This window comes from Cydia fagiglandana, chromosome 25 (genome assembly GCF_963556715.1).
Source record: "Cydia fagiglandana chromosome 25, ilCydFagi1.1, whole genome shotgun sequence".
NCBI classification, from domain to species: domain Eukaryota; kingdom Metazoa; phylum Arthropoda; class Insecta; order Lepidoptera; family Tortricidae; genus Cydia; species Cydia fagiglandana.
In genome coordinates, this window is record NC_085956.1 from 5547390 (window position 1) to 5559539 (window position 12150).

At 38.6% G+C, this 12150-nt stretch overlaps 1 protein-coding gene across 1 annotated transcript; it reads right to left on the reverse strand.

Moving 5' to 3' along the window:
* Positions 1-7628: 7628 nt before the first annotated feature.
* Positions 7629-9607, reverse strand: LOC134676962 (uncharacterized). The gene is made up of 2 exons (XM_063535339.1): positions 9111-9607; positions 7629-7892 (listed from the first exon to the last, which is right to left on the reverse strand). The coding sequence occupies exons 1-2, from the start codon at positions 9237-9239 to the stop codon at positions 7671-7673; spliced, it is 351 nt and encodes a 116-aa protein (XP_063391409.1). The 5' UTR covers positions 9240-9607; the 3' UTR covers positions 7629-7670.
* Positions 9608-12150: the final 2543 nt, after the last annotated feature.

The window sequence follows — 12150 nt, forward strand, 5'->3', positions numbered from 1 at the left end:
CATCCCGGACTGGGAGCTGCCGCTTGCCCGCTCGGCGGCTGCGGCTATGCCCGCTATTGAGTAAGTAACCCAATCAATAGACCGCCATCTGCCCGAACTACCCGCTCTGCCACGCCCAGGTGCTCGCGCGCTATACGCCGGGCGGCATGCCCATCCCGGACTGGGAGCTGCCGCTTGCCCGTTCCGCGGCTGCGGCTATGCCCGCTATTGAGTAAGTAACCCAATCAATAGACCGCCATCTGCCCGAACTACCCGCTCTGCGACGCCCAGGTGCTCGCGCGCTACACGCCGGACGGCATGCCCATCCCGGACTGGGAGCTGCCGCTTGCCCGTTCCGCGGCTGCGGCTATGCCCGCTATTGAGTAAGTAACCCAATCAATAGACCGCCATCTGCCCGAACTACCCGCTCTGCCACGCCCAGGTGCTCGCGCGCTACACGCTGGACGGCATGCCCATCCCGGACTGGGAGCTGCCGCTTGCCCGCTCGGCGGCTGCGGCTATGCCCGCTATTGAGTAAGTAATCACCTAATCAATAGAACAAACTATACTCGAAAAACGCTTTAACTAAGCTTAAAACATAAGTTATTATTAAGCGTCACTTTATTTTATTAAGTCTCCAATCAGCTTAATGTCAACGCTGGTCTCCAAGGAAAACCTTTCAATCAGCCGGCCTAGCCAAGGTTACAATCGCTATCGCATCGACAACGAAAAGCATTATGTCTCTCTATTATCTATATCTATTATGGCCGCGTAGCCAAAATTCCAATCGCTTACGCTCCGTAGCGATCGAAACGCAACTGTCACTGTCGCGCTAACATGGAAGAGTGATAATAGAGAGACATAATGCTTTTCGTTGTCGAAGCGATAGCGATTGTAACTTTGGCTAGGCCGGCTGTTCTCTTAAAGTGGTTTATCCTGGTTTCGTCTTTAGCTAAAGCTTGAAGTTTTGAATGTTTGAAGTTTATAATATTATGATAAATTGCTCATTTTCTATCAATTTAACTAGATTTTAGTAAAATTTATATGTGTCATGTCTATTGCAGAGCCCCCCGCTACCCCGCCGATTTCGACCCCGCACTGTGCCCCAACTACCCGTACTGCTTCTAATTCTACTGTGACGATGTGCATCTAATTGTAGAATCCGTCAAATTATCTAATTTAACTTTACAGCGAATTGAATAAAACAATGTCAGGAGTGTCATTAAAAATGTCATATTAATGTTGACAAAAATTTGTCATAGCAAATGTCATTGCATTGCTTACTGTCTTCGACTCTAGACTATGTACCTAAATTCGTCCAAAATTTAAAGTTGGGTGTTATTGGAAATGCTTTAATATTTTCTTGAAAAACATGAAATAGTACGAGAAATCTAAACTTTTTTTGTTTATCAATACACACATACCCACTTACCCACACACCTGCGCACAAACGCACAAGAGTGGCAAAGTGCATTCAAATTTTGAGTTTTTTTTTCAATATGCCAATGTGAGTTTGCAGACAAAATTGAATATTTGAGTGATGATTTTGAGTGATAAATATTTTCGGCTTGAAAGGTCCAGAAGTAAAAATTGATATTTCACATTACCACACTAGTCCGGGTGTCTGGCGACCTACGAGCAGGCGCATTTATTGCACAAAAACTCAGCCTCACTGTGCAGAGAGGGAACGCGGCCAGTGTCCTGGGAACAATGCCTCAGGCTAATTTAGGTTTAGATTTATGATAATTCCCTATTTGTGCAATATTGCAGAGTATGGCCAAAGACATATATAACTTCGTATAAGATGAATAAAGTCTAAGGAAAAAACGTGCCTCGGAAATCAAGAAAAAGTCATTCTCGGATAGATGGCGCACACACCTTTGGCCTATGCTCGGCTAGATGGCGTGACGACGCCGTTTCATATTTAACAATTTTAACACATAGATATCAGTGAATGAACATGGATCAAAATGATATAATAATAATAAAATCATTTATCCATATATATAATTTTTTTGATAATTTTATACGTTTTTATTTTGAGTTTTACTCGTGTGTCGATAGATGGCAGTAAATTTACTTTGACTACAAAATTTACTATGGCTAAATGTTCAAAAAACACCCTAATCTACATATTACTTCAAAGGTAATGAGACAAATACTAGACTACCTAATAGAATCTAGATTGCGTAACGCATAACCAATATTGTGTTCCGATTCAAACTAGGTAACTGTACCAAGTATCGACATTATTCTAGATTTTCTAGAAATTTACTTGTTTTGGTAACCGCTTTGAATACTCACCTTAATCGTTAGGTAATAAAAGACATATTGCAATGCAGTTTTGCGAAATCCTGTATTGATTGAAAGTGAGCTAGATATAGGTAGGTACCTACATAGTTAAAGTAGCAAAACTAGAAAGGGCTACATGCCTTTTCTAAACTGGTTCATTTCAACCATAAGTACGCTCCCAGATTCCGCATTCTACAAAAGGTTGGTACAGCCCTTAACCTTAAGGTACCCACAGATTTGGGGGCATGGCCGTGCCCCCACCTTGATGAGACAGGGCAAAAGGCAGTGCATATCTGTTTTCGGCACGCTTCATCGTATTTTCTATAACCAGTTTGCCTACAGATGTAGTGCATAATTATTTTCCATCGTATTTTCTCGGAAACGTACGAACGTGTCTATTTCAGTCAGTCTCGGCACAAAAAGTAGGGGAGACCGAGGTGAGTTGAAACAGAGGTAAGTTGAAAAAACATGAATTATGCGGTACTAGCTGTTGCCCGCGACTTCGTCCGCGTGGAATCTTATACCTTAGTACCTATAATTTTTATATCCAAGCACTTTTCTTCATCTTTCTTTCTTTCTTTCGTTCATCCCCTTTTTAACCCCCTTAGGGATTGAAATTCCAAAAACGTTGCAATTACTTTATTTTTGTAATCGGCTATTATGCCTTTCTAAGCAGTTTCAAAACCATTTGTAATGGATTCAAATTTTCAACCCCTTTTTAACCCTGTTAGGGGATGAATTTTACAAAACGCTGTAATTACATTTCCTGTCTTCTAATAATATCCCTAAATACAAAGATTCAAGTCCCAAACTCGAAAAATGTTTGGTATCCATACAAATTTTCAACCCCTTTTTCACCACCTTAGGGGATGAATTTTCAAAAACGCTCAAATTAGTTTTCTTGTATTTTAATCATATATTTTTGAAAGAAGTTTGAAATTCCTAGCTCAAAAGAAAACTTTAACCCCATACAAACTTTCATCCCCTTTTTAACTCTGTTAGGGGTTGAATTTTACAAAACGCTGAAATTACTTTTATTGTCTTCTAATAATATCCCTAAATACAAAGATTCAAGTCCTGCGCTCGAAAAAAATTTTGATATCCATACAAACTTTCAACCCCTTTTTCACCACCTTCGGGGATGAATTTTCTAAAACGCTGAAATTAGTTTTCCTGTATTTGAATTTGATACTTTTTTATAAAGTTTCAAGTTCCTAGCTTTAAATAAAATTTGCACCCGAAGACGAACTTTCATCCCCTTTTTAACCCCCTTAGGGGTTGAATTTCCAAAACCGTTGCAATAACTTTTTTTTGTAATCGGCTATTATGCCTTTCTAAGAAGTTTCAAAGCATTTGTAATGGATTAAAATTTTCGACCCCTTTTCAACCCTGTTAGGGGATGAATTTTACAAAACGCTGAAATTACTTTTCCTATCTTCTAATAATATCCCTAAATACAAAGATTCAAGTACACCACTCGAAAAAATTTTTGATATCCATACAAACTTTCAACCCCTTTTTCACCACCTTAGGGGACGAATTTTCAAAAACGCTGAAATTAGTTTTTTTGTATTTTATTAATATATCTTTTAACGAAGTTTCAAATTCCTATCTTAAAAGAAAACTTTAACCCCATACAAACTTTCATCCCCTTTTTAACCCCCTTAGGGGTTGAATTTCTCAAAATCGCTTCTTATCTCTTGTACACTTTATAAATGCAATCTGGTGTGCAAATTTCAACTTTCTGGCTTTAGTAGTTTCGGCTCTGCGTTGATGAATCAGTCAGTCAGGACACTTGCATTTATATATATAGATTTATAGGTAATCGTCTTGAAGCAAGGACGCATATTGGGGAACCAGCGGGTTACCAGGACGCGGCTAAACATCGTTTTTTCCACCACGATATCAGTAATATATGTCTCAAAAATTACGTTGTTTCAACTTACCTGTTTCAACTCACCTCGGTCTCCCCTGAGGTTGACTGAAGTAGCGTGACAAATACGAACGTTTCCGAGAATATACGATGGTAAACAATTATGGACTACCTCTTTACATACCTACATATTCCATGTCAGGTTACGAGGAAGTTCCATTTTTTTAAATTAATAAACCATAATCATAAATGCGCCATTTTTGGAACGATTGGCCGTGTTCAACTGATCTTTAAAATGTTGTAAAAATTTTAATGTTTCATTCTTTCTTTATTGAGAATGTATGTTATGAATGCTTACCGTAAAATATGTCTACTTTGCTCCACAGTTGGATTTTACTATGCCGATTTAAAGTAATCCGTCACTATAAGGCTGTATCTGTATTTAAATAAAAGTAAACAAACAATTTGTTAATTAAGTATCGGGTAGTTATAACATTTATTGGTTAACCGACCATATATACCTACCTACAAAACCGCCTGAATCAGTCACTGAACGACCTGACTTTAACCTAATGTAGGTTAAAGTCACGTCGTTTTGATCATGTAATGTTTTCATATACCTTCAACTGACTTAAGGAGCCATTTGAGGGTAGATTTTGTTTACTTTTATTTAAATACCTAAAGATACAGAGTATAGATTATTCTAGAGAAACATAACAAACATATTGTATATATCTACCTACATAATTCTATAATAAGGTTGTGATATAGTTTGAATGAATCAAAACTGTTGGTTCCCAATTATAGTAAATAAGTAGATCACTAGGTACACCTTTTTATTTTACGTGAATATTTTTTGGCTGTTGTATGGAGGGTTGCACGGCATATATTTTTATTTTCATTAAGAAAAATGTTTCTTCTACTTTTTTAATCAGAACACCATCGTCCGGTATGCCCTTAAACGGATCCCCGCTTTTTTACATAAAACATACCTATTCGATTTCCGAAAATGGGAAGGACTTTATTACATACTACTGTTCTGAAATCTTTCGCTAAACGCAGCACCTCAATGCTATACGCCCAATTTGCCATAAAAGGAACACAGCTCAAAATTAATTGAAGACAACGAAAGACCGTCCCAATAAATCACTTTCAGAACACTGATAATAATTGACACCTTAATTTGCAAATATATAATTTACCGTTCATATCCGCAAAATTATACAAAAATCAGCCTACTGTTCTTACAATACGGTTGATAAGTAAGTTGTATAGCTGCAGGTAGTAAGGTGGTTTGTTTTTGGCGGGAAATGTCATCCGTCCGCCATTTTTTGCGCTACGTTGTACGCAGCGCATCGGGTGGGTCTGACCTTGTAAGGTCTTTTGACATGACAGGTTATCGCCGATGGCATTATGCTAATCGTAACAATATAAAACTTTCAAGTTTCATAAACGTATAAAATTAAAGATATTAATAAGATATAAAGATATAAGATATCAATTAGTGAATAATGGGAAGTTGGTCTAATTTAGCTTTCAAGACCCGAACATATATACATATAATAATATTTATAAACATTGCAAGTTAACATATTTAATTATAGGTACACAAACGGGTCTCATCATCATCATCTCAGCCATAAGACGTCCACTGTTGAACATAGGCCTCCCCCTTGGACCTCCATTCGTACCGGTTGGAAGCGACCCGCATCCAGCGTCTTCCGGCGGCCTTAACAAGGTCGTCCGTCCATCTTATGGGTGGACGTCCTACGCTGCGCTTGCTAGTCCGTGGTCTCCACTCGAGCACTTTTCGACACCATCGGCCACAACAACTTCGAGTACTGAGTTCCCAACAGAGACTGGGATGGGCACAACATTGGCATTTGACATAAGTTTCGTCTTGTCCATGTTCATTTTCAAGCCCACCCGTTGTGAAACTCGGTTGAGGTCATCGAGCATCATGCTGAGTTCCTCCATCGCCTTTGCCATGACTACGATATCGTCGGCAAACCGAAGGTGAGCCGGCAAACGGGTCTACCGCTATATAATTTCATTGTTTGTACCTTAAACTCCGACGTTGTAAGTAATAAGCATTAAACTTTAACGGGTAGCTGCAATTTCTTTGTCTACCCCGAACATTTTTATAAAGTAATTTCGGATAGTTTAGTGGTGTTTTATTAGTATCTCCGTTGACATTTGCTAGGTTGTCAGTTTTCCGTGACCACAGCTGGTGCAAACTCAGCTGAAATTTAAGGTAAAAACAATGAAATTATATCGCCGTAGATCCGTTTGTGTAATTAAATATGTGTACAAAACGCGAGAGTTTAAAGTGTTATATTGCAAGTTAAATAAAAGCTTGTAATATTGTAAATGGTTGTGGCTCCTTACTACATAATGCCATCGCTCCATTTTACCAGCAGTCGGCGCTTCAATTACAGTATAGAGTATCGCTTCCTACATCGCTTATTAATGGGATGGGATAATAAATTGGTTAAGGTTTTGTTATTAACTGGTCTGCATCGAGTGCATCTCATTTGGATGCATTTTATTGCATTCTTTGTTAATTACTAGCGACTCGCCCCGGCTTACACAAAACCTTAACAAATAGAGTATTACCTATACTGTATTTTATTTTACACCCTGCATGAAATAAAGCACTAGATAATTATTAGAAAAACACGGATAGGAGTTATTTTTAAACACAAGTTCTGCGTATTTAATAAATCGGATAGTACAAATATAAATAAACTAGCTGTTGCCCGCGACTTCGTCCGCGTGGAATCTTATCTTCAACATTTTACATCTTTAGTACTATCATTTTCATATCCAAGCAATGTTGAAATTAAGTACTTTCTTTTTTAGCAAGTTGTATGAAGTTTTAAGTCAAGTGAATTTTGATGTTGGTTGCTGAAATTACTTTTCTTGTATTCTCATAATAGGTGCCTATGCCCTTATACAAAGATTCAAGTTCCGCACTCACAAAATATCTGATCTTCATACAAACTTTCAACCCCTTTTTCACCACCTTGTGGGATGAATTTTCTAAAACGCTAAAATTAGTTTTCTTGTATTTTAATTTAATACCTTTTTACAAAGTTTCAAATTCCTAGCTTAAAAGAAAACTTTAACCCCATACAAACTTTCATCCCCTTTTTAACCCCCTTAGGGGATGAATTTTGAAAAATCCTTTCTTAGTGGACCCCTAGACCTTATAAGGAATCTAGTTGCCAAATTTGGACTTTCTAGTCCCAGCGGTTTGGGCTGTGCGTTGATTTAAGTCAGTCAGTCAGTCAGTCAGTCAGTCAGGGCTTTCACGTTTATATATATAGAAGATATTTCTACAATTTCTTGTCGGTCTATATTTTACTAAATTAGAGTTAGACCAAGAAAAGTCTGCAGCGATCTTGATTGCCCACGCAGTGCAAGTGTTATTCACACGTCACAATTTCATAGAAGTTTGACGTTTAAAATGATATTTGCACTGCGTGGGCTATCAAAATCGCTGCAGACTTTTCTCGGTCTGACTCTACTGGTCTAAAATAAAAGACACAGTCGGTTGCCGCTCCCCTAAATCCGGACACACTCTGTTCCTCTTTCTCTTCGTCCTTGTCACGCTCTCTATGAGCTGCATGCTGTGCTGCTCTAACAGCAACCGTTTGAAATGTCCGAGGATCGCTGCAGTACCGACGTTACCTTCCGTCAGATTGTCAAGCTTCACGGCTATTGATGCACAGCTTTCTGACGACATCTGAGAAAGCAATATTATTCTTATTTATTACCAGTATCAGAGATATATATAACTCCATATAAGATAAATAAAGTTTAAGAAAAAAACGTGCCTCGGAAATCAAGAAAAAGTCATTCTCGAATAGATGGCGCACACACCTTTGGCTTATTCTCGGCTAGATGGCGTTGACGACATCGTTTGATATTTATTTAACAATTTTAACACATATCAGTGAAAGAACATGGGTCAGTGTGGACAATAAAAATTAAAAATCATTTATCCGTAAACATGTTTTAATTAATTTATACATTTTCAATTTTATTTTAAGTTTTAATCGTGTGTCGATAGATGGCAGTAAATGTACCGTGACTACAAAATTTACTTTGGCATAGCCCTCTATACTATATATTACCTCTATACTATATATATAGACCGTGCGCGTTGGAGGGTCTGCCATCGTGTGGCCTAAATCGGAAACCTATGTGCACATGTACATTGCCAAAGCAAGTGCTACCATCTACCGTTCTCGTCGGTACGTTTCCTTGTGCGTAGGTTCTGCCATCTGGCTGCCATCATGGGCTACATCGGAAGCATGAACGAAACATTTACGCCTCGCTCCAAAAATCTAACGGTTTCTATGCTGCCTCCTATAGTTCATGCACGGGGCCTATATTACTTATTTACCCTAACATAACTAAAGTACTTGACGCGTTGAATGACAATCCCCATATATCCTCTAGCTGCCCATACGTCAAACCTTGCCAAGCAAAATGAAATTTTATTTTATCAACACAAAGTTCAAATTAGAATGGAACAGGAGACCTTTTTATAGATCTCTGGGCGGTTAGAGGATATGACAGTTCCTCCAAGCCGCTTTTTTATGACGTGGTTGTATATTATAGTTATTTAATTTAAAAGGAGGCAAAGTTGTTGTTTAAACCCTCCTGCTAATATTAATACCCAAGCAAGCGAAAGATTCTTAAATTAAGCCGCGAGCGTAACGATGGCTCGAAATGTAGAATTCAACGTTGCGAGGGTTTTAAGGTACGAGGGTCACACATTCGAAATGAACTAGAAGTTAGACCAAGAAAAATCTGTAGCGTTTTTGATAGCCCATGAGTGCAAGTGTTATTTTCAACGTCAAACTTCTATGAAATTATGAGGTTTAAATAACACTAGCACTGCGAGGGCTATCAAATCCGCTGCAGGCTTTTCTTGGTCCGGCTCTACTAGTTTTACCTTAGAGACCATAGGAATGAAAACTTCGAGGTCTTTGGAATAGTCATGTTGCGTTTGCCTTGACTTCAGCCAGGTGTAGTTTCCCTCGTTCGGTTGGTGAATTGTTGACTCCTTCATAAGAGACTCCATCTGTTAACAGAAGCATTCATTACTTTAATGGCGCAGCGACCCAAAATTAATGAGTCTTGGCCTCCGACACGAGTACACGCCAATTGTCTCGATCCTGTGCCATCTCCCGCCAGTTATCGGCATGGAGATCACGCAAGTCCGCTTCAACCGCATCGCCCCAGCGATACCTGGGACGTCTGATCGGCCTCCGCCCTACCGGTCGTCCCAGGTGTGCCCTTTTAGCGCCGCGATCCTCTTAACAATATATAGGTTACTCTATGCCTCTTAAGCTCTGAATATAACCCAAAATACAAACTCCCGCTATTAGAAAAAGTTGTGATTGGCTAAAATGAAGTTCGATATGTCAAACCTCTTGCGCGGCATTACAATATTTGACGCTGTTGACAACATATAGCTGGTTTGATATTGCACGCCGTTGTTTGGGAACCAAATGGGAACCTTGCACTTTGTGATTATGCGCTAAAACTTGGCACAGTCGGTATAGTTTACTAAATTAGTGCTGCAATCTGGCGGTAGAACATTGGAGTAATACTCCCTATTCACAGATAAAAGTTAAAGAAACTACTCACTCCATTTTATCGTAATGTATTTTTTTTATTCTCTATGCATTACACTGTCATTTAGGCAGAACAGACGTCAAAATTAGAAGTGTCACAACACAATAAAATCAACAATAATACAATTCTAAAAACTCAAAATATAATAAAAATGGAATAAATTTCGGACTTTTAAAGTTGCGGGACCCAATCATGATACAAAGTTGGATGAACTTACCGAAACCGTTTCCTCATGGAGATGGGGATCCTAGAAAAGTTATTTTTTAATCTCCGTCTAATTTTAATAGAATCGCTCTCATGCATATTGCCATTCTACAGATGCCAAAATCAATACAACCAAACCGCCTCAAGAGGAACACAACAATCCGATAGCGAAACAAGTCGCTCACAATTCGACCAGATCGTAAACTCTATTTATCGCGATATGGAAGAAATCGGTGTGACGATGCCGTACGATCAACGGGGCAGGTATTCTGTAAGAAAACAACCAAGATATCGTCGCAGCGTACGCGTCATGGACGGTATAGTCTATATGTCTCAAGTTTATTTCGACATTCATGGACACCGACATTTATTTCCAAAAAGTGCATCGAGTATGGATTTCAGAGCTACCGATGCTACCACAAGCCCTAATGTGAGCTGTCGTGATGATGATGAAGTTCTAATATGCATATCGAATCATAGAGGGCGCTTGAATGTAGCGGAACGAGATAACAACAGCTCCACTGATGATTTCAGATATCAATACCCAGACCGAATTAAGCGTAATCATGTTGACTGTTCTCTAAACAGCCCAGATGAGGACGGAAGTATTTGCCAAAACAATAATCGAACTATAAACAGGTGTGACAGCTTCTGTCCATGCTCTACAGATGAGACCCTCACATCCTATGGAAACAAACCCAGTAAATTTGATTACTATGTAAGTCCTACCGATTCAAGCAATAGCAACAACGTTTGCCAAATACCTTGTTATTGTGACCACCGCTTATGCGTAAGCCCATCTAAAAACATGAAAATTAAAGTAATAAATGTAAGCTCTGATATTAGTCCAAACCGTTCAGATGACTCTAACAATTTTAGTAAAAAGCCGACAAGAAATGTTTCTGCAGAAATTAGAGAAACGAATTACATTATTAGTCCAAGCCGTTCAGATGAGTCTAACAATTTTTGTAAAAAGCCGGCAAGAAATGTTTCTACAGATATTAGAGAAACGAATTACAATTGCATGACGCCATCATCCACGTCGAGCGTTCAGAATTCGCCTATCCAGGTTCATCCGGGTAATGAAGAAGGTACAAATGAATACACAAATGACACATGCAGTAATAGCTTTAGTTCCAATTCCTCAGGCGAAGATAGCAACTATCTTCAAAACTATCCGTGTCAAGAAGTTACATGTGATAGCGGAAATCAAAATTCGTATAATTCATATAATTCATATTACAATTCACCTACTAATGAAAAAGAAAGTTCCTGCTGTCTCCCTCCAACTTGTACACACAAATTGATTTCAAGCAATATACCAATGTACAAGCGTTTCGTTTTCAATGCAGAAAGTGAAGACAAATTTTGTCTAGAAAATGAAAGACGAAGGAATCCATACTACAAACACTCCCCGAGCCCAATCTCAGATTTACTATACCCCACACCAATCCCAGAAATACTAATTAAAAGAAGATGTAGAAAATGTAATCACAATTTGTCGTCAAGCAGTGGACTAACGCACGGGCCGTTTGATTTCAATGCAGAGAGCGATGACGAATTTTATCCAGATAATGAACGACGAAGGAATTCATACGACAAAGACTTCCGCAGCCCAATCCCCGGAATACTTATTAAGCCAACATACCGTAGACCTTTTAAACAAGTCAGAATCAGAGATGAAAACGACAGTTGCTTAAACTCACAGCATAGGGGAAATCCACATACGTGTTTGATTCCAACTCCAAGACATATAGATCTTAAGATTGACAGCTGTTCAAGTACACCAGACGATAATAATGATTACCATATATTAAACTCAGCAAATAGTAAACAGTTTCAGAGGAAACTACAAAAAATATCCATGAATCAAAGGTGCTTATTTAAATGCGGCTGTGAACATGCGACACATAACTCGCCTAATCTCAATAACATATGCACATCAGTATATAAAGCGATAGATCCAAAATGTGTTTGTTATAAAACGTGTAATTGCTCACATGATCCTAATAATTGCCAATGTCCAAGTAATAGTATGAGGGAAATTATCAAAATTGATAAAGAAATTATGGAAAAACAAAAGAGAAGAGAGCGGATCCGTAATACGGATCGTTGCTGTTGTCAACATATTGAAGAAAATAGGGAAGTGG